Below are 18,145 nucleotides of genomic sequence, written 5' to 3' on the forward strand. Positions count from 1 at the left end.
TTATGTGACTTTTTCCTAAGACTGGTGAAGTTAGGATTTCTTCTTTTCCTTTATGCACTCATTCCCTACCTGTCCATATTCTACATATGAATAATAAGAAAATGTAGAGGACAGTTTGTTGAAGGAAACTATCAACCTTTTCTTCTCTCCTCACAGGCAGGGCAAGAGTCCTTTCGTTCCATCACAAGGTCATATTACAGAGGTGCAGCAGGGGCTTTGCTAGTGTATGATATTACAAGGTGAGAACGTGGAAATTTTTTGGTTCAGTGGTCAGTGCAGAGAATCTTTCTAAATAAATATGATTATCAGTAATAAAAGTATAGCTTTGCCTTTATGTCCTGGCTATCTGCCTTTAAAACTTATGTATCTTGAATTAACTTTAAATTTACTACAGAAATCTGTAACTAAGTTATTCTCTTATATTAATAAGGACCCCAAGTTGATCGATTTAGTAATGATATTTATACATTGGAATTTCCTAAAGTGAGGTTACATTTAATTTCTAAACTGAACTATAGTCAGTGAGCTCTGACTCCAGATACTGTACTTAAAATCTGTTTCCTACTTGGACATGGCTAAAAATAATTATCTTTAATGGAATGTATACTGTTCATTGTACACCACTAGGGGAAATACTTTGAAAACAGTAATCAAATTATCATTTATGTTTAGAAGAGACACATTCAACCACTTGACAACCTGGTTAGAAGATGCCCGCCAGCATTCCAATTCCAACATGGTCATTATGCTTATTGGAAATAAAAGGTAAAAAGACTCTTTTAAAGCTTTTTTACATAATGATGAAGACTGGATAGCTGTTATATGGTAACTGTTTATGTGGTAACTGTTAAAGTGCCTGTCTCTTGTACATTGTACAAAATATAAGTTATTGATTTCTTAAATTATAAAAATTTCAAGATACTAAGATGTTTCTTTTGTTTTTTTAAATGCATATAATAAGCTTTATTGGAAATTATTATTTGAAATAGTTTTTGTTGGAAGCTATACTTTAAAGAATACTCTTAAGTAGTTTTATCTGATTAGTAATTTAAAATAAAACCCACTGATATGTTTGGTGGTTAGGTCACTGTTCAGTATTATCAAAAATACTTGGCAGTGTAAATAAGGATCTGTGCAGAACTCAGAAAAATATTTTTTTCCCTTCTTCATGACTTAATGTGTATTATATGACTTAATATAATACATAGATTAATCAGGTGTATTTCTACTTAAAGGCCTGAAACACTTTTAATATTGTTTAGTAGATATCACGTTAGTACTTTTAAGCTTACCTCTAAGACTTACATATTTGTGTCGTGCTCATGTTGTTTTTTCAATCTTATTTTACTTTATATATCTAGGGATCATTATTTGCAGTGAATGTCCTTGTGCTCTACATTTAAAATGATAGTACATGGGAAAACAGTTTCTTGACCATAGTTTCTATAAACTTTCAAGAGTGTAGGAAAGTTTTCATTAGTTTAGTAGAAAATTACAGTGGTAACAATTAAAACTAGTATTTTTATATTTATTTATTTACTTATTTATGGCTGCATTGGGTCTTTGTTGCTACATGACGGCTTTCTCTAGTTGCGGCTGGCAGGGGCTACTCTTCATTGCGGTGTGCAGGCTTCTCATTGCCATGGCTTCTCTTGTTGCAGAGCACGGGCTCTAGGCATGAGGGCTTCAGTAGTTGTGGCACGAGGGCTCAGTAGTTGTGGCTTGTAGGCTCTAGAGTGCAGGCTCAGTAGTTGTGGCTCATGGGCTTAGTTGCTCTGCGGCATGTGGGATCTTCCCAGACCAGGGCTCAAACCCGTGTCCCCTGCATTGGCAGGCAGATTCTTAACCACTGCAGCACCAGGAAAGTCCTGTCAATTAATTCTTTTGACAAAGATGCCAAGGTTCAGTGGGGGAAGGGGTAATGTTTTCATCAAATGGTGCTGGAACAATTGAATAGCCATGTGCAAAAAAATTTACCTTAACCCTTACCTCACACCATATACAAAAATTAACTGGAAATGGATTACAGACCTAAATACAGGAGCTAAAAGTATAAAAAATATTCTAGAAGAAAGCATATAAAATCTTAGGGATTCTGGTTTTGTCAAACATCACTTAAATAGGAAAGATTAACTTACCAAGTATTGGCAAGGATCTAAAGGAACTGAAACTCTCGCATTGCTGGTGGAAATGCAAAATGATACAACGATTTTGCAAAACAATTTGGTGGTTTCTTTAGAAAATAAACGTACATTTGTCATACCACCTAGCCACTTCACTTCTAGGTATTTACCCAAGAAAAACATGCTTTACACAAAAAATTATACACAGACTCTCATAGTGGCTTTATTTGCAATAGCACCAAACTGGAAACAGCCCAAAATTCAATTGACAGGTGAATGGATAAATTGTGATACAGCCGTACAATGGAATACACTCAGCAATAAAGAGGAATGAGCTATTGATATATGCAGCAAAGTGGATGAATCTCAAAATAATTATGCTGAGTGTGAAAAAAAAGCAGACAAAAAAGAAAACATACTATATGATTCCATTAATATGAAACCCCACAAAATGCAGACTATTCTCTAGTAGCAGAAAGCAGATCATTAGTTGACTAGGGTACAGGGGAAGGAAAGGATGGATTACAGTGGGGAATGAGGAAACTTTTGGGAGACTGATGGCTTCACCAGGTGTACATACGTGAAACTCATCAAATTTTATATTAAATGTGCAGTTTTTTATGTCAATTATATTGCAGTAAAACTGTAAAAAAAGTAATATAACAAATAAATATTATACTGCATAGATTAGATTTTTTTAAGTGTTATTTTAATTGAGGTTTGCTGTTAAGAGAACATACAGTTGTCCTTCCACATCCATGGGGGATTGGATTCCCCACAGATACCAAAATCCTTTTAAGCATAAGGCTATTGGAGGGAAGCTTTAGTCTTTGTAATATGGGAGTATTCATACTACCATTCAATGATAATGTGTGAAATAGTAAGAGAATATTTGAAGAATAAAGAGAATTTTCATAGTTTTGTCTTGCCGGTGTTTTCCTTGTGTCTGAAACAAGGTGGCCGGCAGCTTACTGGTGGCTTAAATTTGGTTGCTGCCCATAGTTCAGTTGTGAAAAGAAAGAGCAAAGTATAGTATGTACAGAAGATGTTTCTGATGATTGTAGATGGGTAGCTCTTATCCTTAGGATACAGTAGGTGTGGAAAGACATTTTAGGGAAGAAACTAGGAGAAGGGAAGAAAGAATGTATGGCATGCAAAGAGTGAATGGAAACGAGCAGAGATAAATGAGGGGATTATTATTAGATGAGGTGAATTGGGGTAGACATGGAAACAGGGAATAAACAATTTTTGAGTTAGGTGAATTAAGCAGTAGGGAGCCAGTGGAGGGGTTTGAGAAAGACAGTGACCTAGTCAGAATGACAGATATGATATGGATTTTTCTTAACTGTGGCATTTGATATTGGTTATACAGGAAATAGGATGCAGAGTCTGCAAGGATGAAAGTTTTTAATAGTCAAGGGATTAGAATACCCTAAACAAAAAAGCATAAATTAAGAGAATGGTTTAGGAAAGAAAGATAAATTTAAGTAGTAAAAGCAATTTAAATGGGATTAATGGAGTGAAAAGTCAAAGACAACAATATGATTTTACACCTGGAAAACTGAGGAAACGAAGAGTGATAAAACAGAAATACAGAATACTGAAGTGCCGCTTTCTTTTTTTCAAACCATCCCTTAAATGTACACATCCTTAACCCTCTTTGTTAAGATAACATTTGCAAATGCAGGCATCATCAGCGATACTGGTAGGGGAAAACTGGGAGTAACTTTAAATATCTCCAAATAAGGGATTGTTTAAATAAAATGTGGCATATGCATAAAATGGGATAAAGGGCAGTTAAGGGAAAGTATTTTCTTGAAGATTTTGTGTACTTCAAAGCTAATTTTCCTTTAAGAATGATTGTCAGATAAGGGGACTGAATTTCAGGAGCACGTTACCATGTCACTGTTGCTAGTGTCCCCCCCACCCCCCCACCCCCGCGCCGCCATTTTTTACACTTACTAGAATATAAGCTCCACCTGGAGGCAGGGGGTTGGTACTATGTCTGTTTTGTTGAGTGGTCTGTCCCCAGATCCAGGATAGGGCTTGGCACACAGGAAGCCCCCAGAGTATAGTTGGATAAATTATCCTCGTCCAGTCATGCTATGATATTTGCAAACTGAGTTTGCCTGCTTTTTATGTTCTCGTTTTACCACTAGTATTTCATAGCACAGTCAACTTGTAACTATTGATTTTATTTCTCAACAGAAAAGAAATCTGATACAAATCTGTCAAAATAATATGTGTCAAGGCTAGATGGAAGTACACGGATATTATATTTTTCTCCATCCTTTTCTGGGCACATAAATTTGTAATAGTAAAGTTTAAATGTGTTTACAATAAAACACACTTGAAGAGGAGACTTCTACTTTTTACCCCTACCTTAACTAATACAATTTCAGTATGATAAAAATGAATACCATACTTTTGTCCAAAATTTCTAGCTTAGACTTTTGTTTCTCTCTCTCTTCTTCCATTAACAGTTCTATTGGGAATTAACTGGGATTAAAAATTAATTAATGTTTCTAAACTGCTTTGAATTTTATTAAGCAGTTTCCTATAGTTTCTGAAAATTGTGTGACTTATTTTTATCACATTCATAGAAACTCAGTCTGGCTAAAGGATAAGGGGACTAGTGTAATTTTGCTCTCTCAAATTATTATGTTGAGTAAGATGGTTCCCTTCTTTGGGAACCCACTGTAACTGAAAGGTAGGGTTTGGGCTAGATGTTCCCTTTGGGTTTCTCTAGTTTTAGCATTCTAGGGCTCTAACTTAGAATCTTTCTTTAGTTGGATTGTTAGTTCTTTGAAGCTAAGCAGTGTGCTCTTTTTGACTCTCATAATACACTGAATAATGAAGTTGATTATTGTGTGTCAAAAATTAATTGAAAGAATGGTCAGCACAACTTTGAATCTTATGGTACAGTTTCCACAGATGTCTCTAATTGTACTATGTTGGTTGATAACTTGGTCCTTTTTTCCCTGTGTTTAGTGATTTAGAATCTAGAAGAGAAGTAAAAAAAGAAGAAGGTGAAGCTTTTGCACGAGAACATGGACTTATCTTCATGGAAACTTCGGCTAAGACTGCTTCTAATGTAGAAGAGGTAAGTAAGAGGTCTTTTTAAAATGTTTTATCTTCTTAATAGAAACTTTTTATATACCTTAATATTCATTTGTTGATTATCCCCTGTAAGCTTTTTAGTCACAGATAGTCCTTGAAGCTTGTAAAGTAGAAAATTTCTTTCCTTTGAAATGCCTTGTAATGTTCATCTTATATCAGGCTCTTCAATTATATTCTGAGCCTTCACTTGAAGCCAAAATGCTTTCACAGATCTTTGTATATACTTTCCTTAAAATCATTTTTATGTTTCTTGAGAGGGAAAAAAAAGAACACTAACAAAATTTGGAAATGTTTCAAGACACTAAACATTTGTAGCTATTTGTATCCACTTCTGCTTACGTAGGGAAAGTATTATATTATTGCAATGTAACATTATACAAAGCATGGGAATTCTGACATAATTAATAAATAAAATTTGTAGTATCAGTTATTTCCATTGATCAACCTGAACTATGGAAGTTTTGTGAACACACCATGTTCTTCTGTGCTTTGTGAATGTGGATATGGTATTTATTTATTATACATACAGGAATAGACAGTTAATCCTCTCTTAGGTAAATGTATTACTACACTCTATTTCATAAAAAGCAGAAATGAGAATAAGAAAATATGTAGTTTGCCCAGAGTAATGCTGGAGTTTCCACCTTCTGGGTAAGAATCTTAAGAGCAGCAGCAGAAGGGGATTCTAGAAAACAAATGATTGGAGAAGCACTTGTCCTAAGGATAGCAGAGGATGGGGTCATAGGCCACAACTAGCACTGTGCCTTCAACATAGTGAACAATGAGTAAATACTTATTAGGAATAGTACTCGGAGCATGTCTGATTAACCGTTGAACCCAAAAATTGACTACAGTAGTTCAACAGCATTGGTATTTTCACTGAAGAATTCTTAGGTAAGATATTAGACTCATCTATACTTGATGAGGTGCTCTGTGATTGTCCTTAATACTCTTCTTACAGGCTCCAACTAATGGTTTACCTGTGTTGCAAATTAATTACATCTTGATAACATCCAAGAATAATGTTTTACTTCACCCAGCAAACCCAGAGAGAAATCCATTCTGTTCTCTTGTTTGACTTAAAATAGACATATAAAGCTGCCTGTTTCCATGAAGCACTCCTTTATTAGAGGTGTTGGATTTGAAACTGTAAGGGCCAACGTGTTATGGGGGTTTCAAGACATCTGAAACATATCCTTACTGATAATTAACAATGGATTTTCTTGTTGATTTTGCGAACCTTAAAGCCAGAATTGTCTGTATTTTATGAAAGAACCATACTGTGAAGTTAGATGACAAGGCAGCCACTACCGGAAAGTAATTCTAAATTTCTAGTTTTGACTCTAATGCCTTTGTGTTCATTTTTCTTATTTTTAACAAGTAACAGTAGGTGTTTATGTGTAAGTAGCAAATTACTATTGGCAGTTTGGCTGAACATTTAAATAAAATATATTTCATTAATGTTTTGGCAGCATTTATTACAAAAATTCTGTATCCTTGGTTAATAATAAAAATAATTGTTTAAATTTGATCAGGCGGGAATTTCCCATACTCATGAGAGAGCAGTACTTTACTTAATCATGTAAATTAATTTGCCTCTCAGAAGCCAAGAATATTAAGAAATAATCTTTTTTTTTTAACTTTATTTATTTACTTTTGGCTGCCTTGGGTCTTCATTGCTGCGCACGTGCTTTCTCTAGTTGCGGCGAGCAGGGGCTACCCTTTGTCGTGGTGTGTGGGCTTCTCATTGCGGTGGCTTCTCTTGTGGCAGAGCACGGGCTGTAGGCGCACGGGCTTCAGTAGTTGTGGCACGTGGGCTCAGTAGTTGTGGCTCACGGGTTCTAGAGTGCAGGCTCAGTAGTTGTGGCTCGCGGGTTCTAGAGCGCAGGCTCAGTAGTTGTGGCGCACAAGCTTAGTTGCTCCGCGGCATATGGGATCTTCCCGGACCAAGGCTCGAACCCATGTCCCCTGCATTAGCGGGCAGATTCTTAGCCACTGCGCCACCAGGGAAGTCCAGACAGAAAGCTTTTAGAGAAAATATTCTACTACAGCCAAACATCACAAAGGAAATTATGGTACTACTTCCACCATCGGCTGGCTATAATGAGGTTTTTCCACGCTCCTCATTTCCCTGTAGGAGTTGTGTCAGAGGAAGCCAGCTAAAGCATAGGTTTAAATAAGATCCCAAGTCTCATAACACAGTACCCAAAATGTCCAAGTTCCAGTAGAAACTCACCATACCTAGAAGTAGGAAGACCTGAAACTGAATGAAAAAAAAAATCAATAGATGCCAACAGCAAGATGACAGAGATGTTAGAATTATCTGACAAAGATTGTTTAGGCAACCATCATAAAAATGCCTCAACATGCATGCATGTTTGAAACATGTTTGAAATAACATGCATGCATGCTTGAAACAAATGAAAAATAGTCTCAGCAAAATAACTACAAGATAAAAAGAAGAACAAGGTAGAAATTTTAGAACTGAAAAATATAACAACAAATGTAAAACTCAGTGGATGGAGTCAACAACAGAATGATGGGGACAGAGGAGAGAAATAGTGAACTGGATGGTAGAACAATAGAAACTACTCAGTTTAAACTACAGAGAGAAATAGAGTAGAAAAAAAATGAACAGTGCCTCAGGAATCTGTGGGGCTATAATAAAAGCTCTAACATTGTATTATCAGACTCCTAGAAGGAGAGAAGAAAGAAGATGGCTCTGAAAAAGTACTCAAACGAGTAATGACTGAAAACTTCCCAAATGTGGCAGAAGATATAAACCTACAGATTCAAGAATCTGAGGCAGCTCCAAACAGGATAAACCTTAAAAATCCACACCAAGACAAACTGCTGTCCATAGGCAAATCTCTGAAAGCTAAAGACAAAGAAAAAATCCTGAAAGCAGTGAAAAACAATTGTTGAAAAACAATTCCTTACTAACTGGAATGACAGCAGAATTCTGTCAGAAACCATGGAGGCCGGAAGGAAATAGCACATTTTTCAAGAGCTGAAAAAAAAACTTTCAGTCCACAATACTAGAACCAACAAAAATATCTCAGGAGTGAAGGGAAATCAAGACATTCTCAGATGAAAGAAAAGCAAGAATTTATCAGTAGCAGATCCACCATAAACGAATGGCTAAAGAAATTATCTAACAAATGAAATGATAAAAGAAAGAACCTTTTAAGAGGGAACACCAGTAACCAGAAGTATGAATAATCACAATAGACTTATTTCTTAAAACTTTTAAGTCTTGTAAATTACATTTGACAATTGAAGCAAAACTCTAATGTCTGATGTGGTTTTCAGTGTACATATAGGAAATAAAACCACACTGGAGAAAGGGACATCAAGGGATGTACGGTTTTTATACTTCACCTGACTTGGTAAAATGACAACACTAGCAGACTGTGATAAGGTTTTATTTATGTATGTATGTATGTATGTATGTATGTATAATGCAATACTCAGAGCAACTACTAAAAAATATACAAAGAGACACACTAAAAAACAGTAGATAAATCAATGTAGAATGCTAAAAAGTGTTCAGTTAACCCTCAGAAAGGCAGGAAAAAGAAAAAAATTAGCAAACAAAAATAAAGTGGCATACTTAAACCCTCACATAGCAATAATTACCTGGAATATAAATGATTTAAATACACCAATCAAAAGACAGAGCTTGGCAGAGAGGATTCAAAAATATGACCCATCTATATGGTGTCTACAGGAAACTGACTTCAAATATAATGATACAGGCGGTTTGAAAATAAAATGATGGGAAAATACATATGACACAAACATTAATCAAAAGAAAGCATGAGTGGCTCTCTTAATACCAGATAAAGTAGACAGAGTGGGACATTATATGATAATAAAAGAAGAGTCCACCAGGGAGATAATAGCAATCCTAAATTTATGTGCACCAAACTACAGAGCTGCAAGATGTATGAAGCAAAAACCAGTAGAACCAATGGAATTAAACTAGAAATCAATCATTGTCTCCACCTATAATTATGGATTTGTTTCTCCTCTCAGTTCTTTTGGTTCTGATTATCAATAACAGGTAACTGGGAAATTCTTCAGAGACTTGGAAGCTAAACAGTACACTTCTACATAATGTGTGTGTCAAAGGGGAAGTCTCAAAGGAAATTTTAAAAATACATTGAACTGAATGAAAAGTAAAATACAACATCCCAGAATTTGTGGGAAACACATAATGCAGTGCAGAGAGGGAGGTTTATAGCATTAACCATGTTCGTTAGAAAAGGGAAAAGTCTCAGATCAAGAATCTTAGCTCCTACCTCAAGAACCCAAAGCAAATAGAAGGAAGAAAATAATAAAGATAAGAGCAGAAATCAGTGAAATCAAAAACAGGAAAACAATAGAGGAAATTTTTAAAGGCTGGTTTTTTTTTAAGTAGATAATATAGCAAGACTGACAAAGAAGCAAAGAGAGAGACGGTACAGATTACCAATATCAGGAACAAAACAGAAGTTATAACTATAGATCCTGCAGACATCAAAGGAATAATACATAAATATGGTAAATTAGATGAAATGGACAAAAAGAACACAAACTCAGCACGAACTACTACAGCTCTCCTAGTATGAAATAGAGTGTTTGAACAGCCCTATAACTATTAAGGAGATTGAATTAGTAATTTAAAAATGTTCCAAAAAGAAATACCTAGGTTCAGATGGTTTCACTGGAGGATTCTACCAAACATTTACAGAAAGAATGAACACCAATTCTACACTATCTTTTCCAGAAAATAGAAGAGGTAGAACATTTCCTTATTTATTTTAAGAAGCTAATATTGCCCTGATACCAAAACCAAAGGAAAAAAAAAAAGGGTACAGACTGATAACATTTATTAATATATGAAAAAAATTCTCAACAAAATATCAGCAAGTAGAATTTCAACAACATATGAAATCATATACATGTGCCTATGTAATACATACATCATGGCCAGAAGGAACTTATTCCAGGGATACAGAGCTGGTTCAGTATAATCTGCCATTTTAATAGGATAAAGAAGAAAAATCACATCATAGCAGTCAGTGCAGAAAATGCATGTGACAAAATCCAACACCAGCCGTGTTTAAAAACCCTCAAAAAAAAAAAAAAAAAGGAATTGAGGAGGACTTCCTCAGCTTGTTAAAGAGCATCTACAAAAAAACCTACAACTAACATTATACTTAGTGGTGAAAGGCTGAATGCTTTACCCCTTAGATCAGGAACAAAGCAAGGATACCTGTTCTCATGATATAAAGGCATGAAATAAAGGCACACAGCTCAAAAAGGAAGACATAAAACTGTTTATTTTGTGGATGACATGATTGTCTCTGTAGGAATCCCAAGGAATTTGCAAAATAAATAAACTAGAGCTAATAAGTGAGTTCAGCAAGTTTACAGGATTTTTACAAGACATATATAAAAAATCTACTGTATTTCTATATACTCACAATGAACACCAAAATTTAAAGTACAGTGCCATCTATAATCACACAAAAAGAAAATGAAATACCTAGGTATAAATCTAAAAATGACAGGTATAGGACATGTATGCTGAAAACTACAAAATGCTGATGAAAGAAAGTAAAGAAGATCTAAATAAATGGAGAGACATACACTGTGTTCATTGTTTGGAATTCTCAACCTAGTAAAGATGTCACTTTTTCGTAAATTGATATACAGGTTTAACCCAACTCTTACCAAACAAAATTCCAGTAGGATTTTTTTGTAGATAATCTGACAATATTATTATAAAATACATATTGAAAGGCAAAGGAGCTAGAATAACTAAAACAACTTTGAAAAAGAATAAAGTAGGAAGAATCACTCTATTTGATTTCAAGTCTTAACGTAGCTGTAGTTGTCAAGACTGTGTGATATTGGTGAAGGGAGAGAAACATCAGTGGAACCAAATAGAGAACCCACAAATATGCCCAACTGCAGAGCACAGTCTCCGGACGCGCAGGCTCAGCGGCCATGGCTCACGGGCCCAGCCGCTCCACGGCATGTGGGATCTTCCCGGACCGGGGCACGAACCTGTGTCCCCTGCATCGGCAGGCGGACTCCCAACCACTGCGCCACCAGGGAAGCCCCCAACTGCTTTTTAACAAAGGTGCAAAAACAATTCACAGGGTAAAATAGCCATTTCAACAAATGGTGCTGTAGCAATTGGACATCCATAAGCAAAAAAAAAAAGAAAGGACCTAAGTCTCACAACCTTATACAAAAACTAACTCAAAACTGATCACAGAATTAAATGTAAAATGTTCTACCTATTTATCTTTTATGGAAAAAAACAGGAGAAAATCTTTTGGTTCTAGCAGTAGGCATGCTTGTCCCTAAAAGCATGATCCATAAAAGGAAAAACTGATAAATTAGTCTTTAAAAACTTTTGTTCTATGAATAAGCCTGGTAAGAGGATGAAAAGACAACCTACAGACTGGGAGAAAGTATTTACAAACCAAATATCCGACAAAGGACCGCTAGTATCTAAAATAAAGAACTCTTGAAACTCAATAGTAAAAAAAACAGATAGTCCAATTAGAAGATGGTCAGAAGACATGACCAGACATTTCATAAAAGAGCATATATAAATGGCAGATAAGTACTTGAAAAGATATTCAGCATCACTAGCTATTAGAGAAATGCAAATTAAGACCTCTATGAGGTATCACTACACACTAAAATGAAACATAGTGACAACACCAAATGCTAGCAAGCATGTGGAGAAACTAGGTCATTCGTGCATTGCTGGTGGGAATGTTAAAGTGATGTAGCCACTTTAGAAAACAGTTCGGCAGTTTCTTTAAAAGCTGAGTGTGCATCTATCATATGACATAGCAGTTGCACCCCTGGGCATTTATCCGAGAGAATTGAAGACGTATGTTCACACAGAAACCCATACACAGATGTTCATAGCAGCTTAATTCATGATAACCAAACACTGGAAACAACCCAGATGTCCTTCAGCGGATGAATAGTTAGACAAAGTGTATAGTACATCCACATCATGGAATAGTACTCAGCATTAAAAAAGAACGAACTGTTGTGACATGCAGCAACCTGGATGAATCTCCAGGAAAGTATGCTTAATGAGTAAAGTCAGTCCCAAAAGGTTGCACATTGTGTGATTCCATTTGTATGACTTGGTTGAAATGACAAAATTCGAGAAATGGAGAAAAGATTAGTCATTGCCAGTGTTAAGCCAGGGTGTCAGGGTGGAAGAGGAGGTGGTATGGTTATAAAAAGACAGCGTGAGGGATCCCTGAAAATGGAAATGTTCTGTATCCCTTTTCATTATTTTGGTTGTATGCTTCCAGGATACCACCACTGAGGGAAACGAGGTGAAAGTCACACAGGATATCTCTGTATTATCTTACACCTGCACATCAGTCTAATTATCTCAGAAAGTTTGATCAAAACATAATAGTAATAACCACATACAAGCAACTTTAATTAAATTTAACCTGTTCTTTAAGATCACAATGGCAATTTAAAAAATAAAAATTAAGGATTACGAAACCTCACAACTGTAATGAAATACTAATGTGAGAATATGGAATATAATTATAAAGGCTTAAGTGATTTTTTTTTAATTCATGAAGACCCCAGGATTTCTTTTTCAAATTATTGTCATTATTTGTTAAGTATGGCTCTTTCATGAGTCTGTCACATTCTTACACAGAGCAAATTTTTATACAACCAGTTCCCTCCATGCTAAATGTTGTATGTTTAGCATATGCCTAACAAATAATAGAGTTACTGTTGTGATTTTTATTATGCATAGACTTCCTTCATACTATTTCTCAGAAGAAGCAGAACATGAAATTACACTAATATTCATAAAAAAGACAGCTAGGCTATATGGAATAAAAAACACCTGGTTGGAAGATAATGATGAGTTGTACAAAGTAACTAAAGGAAGAATGCCAAAAATGGGCTAAATATTAGATGTTTTGAACTAGTATTTTTTTTTTGAAAAAGAGTTCATTGATGACCTCTATGTATGTCAGACTTTAAAATAATTAAGTTCATCATTAAGTAAAGAGCATTTATATGACAGTACACATTTATCCTTTTTTTTTTTTTACATCCCCTGTATTAAAAGCATTTTGGTAGCCTCACAGTAAGATTGATGGAGCTGCTATTATAAATCAGTTTAAATAGTGTCACCATTTGTAAAAGTAAACCTACATATGCATCATCTAGCTTCAGAAGTTACCACCATTTTGACATTTTGATGATACTATTTTATTATGTGCCCTGTTTGTAAGCAAATTCCAGAAATATTTTACCTACAAATTTCAGTAGCAGTAATTTAAAAAAAAATATGTCCATCATACCATTATTATACCTAACAAACTTAGCAGTAATTCCTTAATAATATCTGATATCAAGTCTGAATAACACCCCCCCCCCTTTTTTTTTTTCATTCAGCAATTGATGTTGGAAAACAGGTACTTAGTTTCTTTCTTCGAGGTCAGGGAAGACTAACAAAACCTGTTCTTTCTACTTTGAAAAGGGAAGGAAGGAGAACGAAGCCAGCATCTGTCAGACACCCTCCTTGTTACAGCAGTCAGCACCGGCTCCTGCAGCAGGAGAGCTGAGGCCTCAGTGGGAAACTATTCAGCTCATAAAATTACAGTATACGCTCTCTGGGATTTAAGCAAGAGTTAGCCTGCTAGAATTAGATCCAAAGAGGAATCATCCTGAAAACAAGCAATAAATACATTAGTTTTACAGGGTCTTTAGATTCTTGATCAGTTAGTGACTTAGACTTGGGGTTGGAGAAAATAATAATTCATTTCAAAGATGTTTGTTCTAAGTGCTATACCTTCTGTTTTTGCTTTCTAAGGACTTGGATTTGCCTAATTATGCCATCCTCCATGGGAGAGGCCATTTAGCACAGTGGGTAGAAACTTGGGCTGTGGGCTCAGACAGGAGTTTATCCTCAGCTTACTGCCTGAACTTGAGGACCCTCTGGGAGAGCTGATCATGTGAGGAGTTAAAAAAGTAAGGCAGGTATCCTGAGTGCATCCTGGTCAGCTAGTAAGAGTGGTGGTCGGTGTTCGGGCAGCTCACAGGTCAGTGTCCTCTTCTGTATAATCTTTAAAAAGTACTTGATTCCTAGCCAATCCTTGGCTCTCATGTGTAGAGAAGTTAGAGAACTCCGGTATTAAAGAAAAAAACTTTCTTAAAAGCCATTTTTAAATATAAATTATTTAAACATAATTATGTTTAAAGATAGAATGATTTGTACAAATGCCAGTGTCCTGATTATGGACCATCTGACTAAGGGTTCTTTTTAGAAATTTAAAACTGTGTGATCATTCATTAAGATTAAGCCTAACTGGTACCTTGATGATTCCTTTCAGTTTAGAACTAGACCTGTTTCCTTTTCCTGTTGTGCTGTGGTCTATCTTTATATTTTAACCAAGGTCCAGTTACCTAATGCGAGCCGAGACCATGAAGTTTACTCTTGTATTTCCCTGTAAGCAATTGGACAATTTGCAGCATAAGATAGCACCATTTTTCCAGCATTTGTTGCGTTGTTGCTGGAAATAGGTTTACTGTTAATCTCTGGATGTACTGATTTACTCAGCATAATGATTTCGTCCACGAAGGATCTGTTGAGGGGAAGGATCAAAGTGGTATTAGAGAAAAATGCACAGGATAGCTGTCCACAAAAAAAGAATTACCGAGTCCAAAATGTCAGTAACACTGAGCTAAAATAACAGGATATAATTAAAATCAATGAAGTGAAGCACCAACAACTTAGCATAATACATGAATCCTCTTTATTCATTTAGTAGTAGGTAAGATGGTGTATATTTTGATCTAAAAAAGCTTCATTTCAATGACAACCTGGGGGAGAGAGTGAAGACTGGAAAGTCCTGTTATGAAGGGTCCCACTTCTGTTTTATGGGCTGGCTCTGACCTGTGAATTCTACAGTGAGAATCCTCAACTGTTTCATCGTCTTGCTGATGATGCTGACAGCTGGATCCAAGCTCATTATATTTCTAAACCACGCTGATGTCCTTCTCTTTTCCAGTTCGGGGCCCCGCTGGCAACATCATTCAGCACTGCTCTACTTATAGTATTGCGGACTCATGTTTTTCTTTTAACTGTAGCCTCTCATGTGCCGACTGTTCTGCTCTTACCTGAATTTATGCTGCTTGTCTTCAACTGGGATGATAAATGGAAAATGGCACCCAAGACTGTACTTCCAGTTTTTTTTTCAAATTATTTTATAAAGAGCATAAAAATAAAATGATACCCTAGTCTGCCTAAACTAGATACTTACAGAGGTAAGAATTTCTCAGATCTACTATTAAATAGATGGGTATCATTTTATATTTATAAAATCATATATAAGATTAACACCACCAAAAAAAAAAAAAGATTAACACCACACACAGACTATATACACACAAAGAAACACTTTTTTTCTTTTTTTTTTTTTTTTTTTTTGCTGTACTTGGGCCTCTCACTGTTGTGGCCTCTCCCGTTGCAGAGCACAGGCTCCGGACGCGCAGGCTCAGCGGCCATGGCTCACGGGCCCAGCCGCTCCACGGCATGTGGGATCTTCCCGGACCGGGGCACGAACCCGCGTCCCCTGCATCGGCAGGCGGACTCTCAACCACTGCGCCACCAGGGAAGCCCCGAAACACTTTTTTATATAATACAAACATAGAAAGCTCTCTCCACATAAAACCTCTCTGTATTAGCAAACTACTGTGGTACACACGTATTATGTTTATTTGTTTCCAAACTGTAAATTATAATTTCCAAGTTACAAGTTATAATAAGAGAATTCACCCTTCCTATGAAGTGGATTCTAGTCAGTTTTATACAACTTGGGGTTGCTCCAAACATGCAATTATCATTCATCCTTTTTGCTATTTGCTGAAGAAATGCACGTTTAAATGTGATAGTAGAGGTACACCCCAGAATTCATCTCCTAAATGTCAATGAAATTAAAAAGCCAATTGCAACCAAAATATTCTTGCCTATGTGGTATTCCCATAGAAATAGGAGACCAGAACTCATCCTTTACATTTTCAGTTCCCATTACAGATTTTTAAACTTAATATTTAGATGCTATACACATATATTTGAGTGTATAACATATGGTGGGGGGACCCGTGTATTTAGTTGTCTACCATTTATTCAAGTGATGTTCATGCTGAATATACAGAGCATGTATAGTGTCATCACATCTTATATTGGGAAAATGAGGTTTAGGCTCTTTTACCTCTGGTGGACAAAAAAGAAAAAAAAAACGATTATTTTGACCTGCATTTTGCTGATAAGGAAATAAAAATCGACCATGTGACCAGCAGTAAATATTTTTGAATATTAGTTTGACTTCAATTTTCAAATGAGACTTAAAGGTTATTGAGGACATCAAGATATCATGCTGCCTGGTAACTGCCCAGGCTTCCCATTGGCTACACGCCTCCTCAGCCGCCACCCTCTGGCAGTTCATTCCAGAACCACAGCTTTGTTTAGTGTCCTAGTCTGCAGGGTTCCAGGAAGATCTGACCTCTGTGGTCTGTCCTGTGACACACTGAGGAGTTGATATGAAGGGACGCTCCTCCAGCCACTGGAATCTGGTGATCTTGCTTGCAGCATTTAGAAGAGTGTCTCATAAGTGGAAGGTTTCTTTCAGAAGTATTTTCAAATGATTAAAATATGTCAGGTCCCTGAAATAATAATGTGGTTGTATATTTGTATGGCATATTGTCAGAGTTCTTTCACATACGTAGTCAGGACTCAAACCCAGGTGTTCCAGGTTCCCCATTCGTTCCCCTTCTGTCTGCCACACAGTGGAGAATAGCAGCACTGAAGGTTAGCCTGCCCTTCTTTGAGGAGCATGAATTAAAATGATCGCTTCTGCCTAGGGTTCCGTGGTCAGGTGAGCTTAGGAGGAGCTGGGGTCTACCCCCCTTTTAGGAAACCAGAATTCACAATAGTAGTGTGTTATTCCTATTCTGAAAACCCACTGTTAAGAAATTTGTTGGCTTTTATTTAACCTAGAGTTTTCCAAGTGTGATTTAGCCATTCCCACCCCCCGCCCCAGTGGAATTGGGGTGGAGGGTGCGTAATAGCCAAAGGATTGATGTCCTTTAGTTTTGCTAATTCTCTTACTTCATGGTCACATAGAGGTTGCAGTGGGGGAAGTGGAGACTACTTTCTTCTTAAGCTCAGAATATCTTGTAAAAATATTTTTTTCCAAATCAGTTGTATTTAGAACAGTGCTTCTCAAACATTAATGTGCATTCACTTCACCTAGGAATCCTGTTAAAATGCAGCTTATGATTCAGTAGGTCTGGGGTGCGGCCTGAAAGTCTGCATTTGCAGCTTGCTCTCAGGTGATGTCAGTACCGTGACCCGGGCTCCCTCTGGGGAGCGGAGAGGCTGGAAAGTCACCCGGCTGTGAGTGAACGAGACGGTCCAGCCAAGTGCTGTCCTTTCTCTGCTCTGCAGATTCATGATTTCTTCAGACCTTCTCGTCATCTTCATCCTCTCCTTTACTGATTCTTGGCTCTCAGAATATAATTACATAATCAGGTTTCAGCCATCTTAAAAACAAACCCTATCAGTCCCTGTTCTCCTGGATATGTTCTCTTCTAGCTTCTAGTAAGATCTACCGCTGTTTCCTCATTGGATTTCACACCTCGGTTCACAGTCTGACTTCCTCCATCATGGCCAAGGTCACCCTAGACCTCCTAACAAATGCTTTTCTCTTCTTACCTTGAACAGTCCCTGGGGGGTAAGTGATACTTTTGACTACTCTTCTGTCTATAAACTTGCTCTTTCCTTAGCTCCATGATATCATGGTCTAATCTTTATTTGTGCTCTCTAGCCTTCCAGACGC

The 18,145-nt window shown here is 36.6% G+C and overlaps 1 protein-coding gene across 3 annotated transcripts in view; it reads left to right on the top strand.

The window, feature by feature from the left end:
• RAB2A (RAB2A, member RAS oncogene family) overlaps positions 1-18,145 on the top strand; it is a 76,543-nt gene that overhangs the window by 43,666 nt on the left and 14,732 nt on the right. For all 3 annotated transcript variants that reach the window (XR_009516577.1, XM_059994687.1, XM_059994688.1), the window contains exons 4-6: positions 157-239; positions 673-765; positions 5,115-5,226. Coding sequence is in view for 2 of the 3 variants with exons in the window: in XM_059994687.1 (XP_059850670.1) it covers positions 157-239; positions 673-765; positions 5,115-5,226 (288 nt within the window). In the remaining variant the exon portion in view is untranslated. The remainder of the gene's footprint in view (positions 1-156; positions 240-672; positions 766-5,114; positions 5,227-18,145) is intronic.

Source organism: Delphinus delphis, chromosome 17 (assembly GCF_949987515.2).
Source record: "Delphinus delphis chromosome 17, mDelDel1.2, whole genome shotgun sequence".
Taxonomy (NCBI): domain Eukaryota; kingdom Metazoa; phylum Chordata; class Mammalia; order Artiodactyla; family Delphinidae; genus Delphinus; species Delphinus delphis.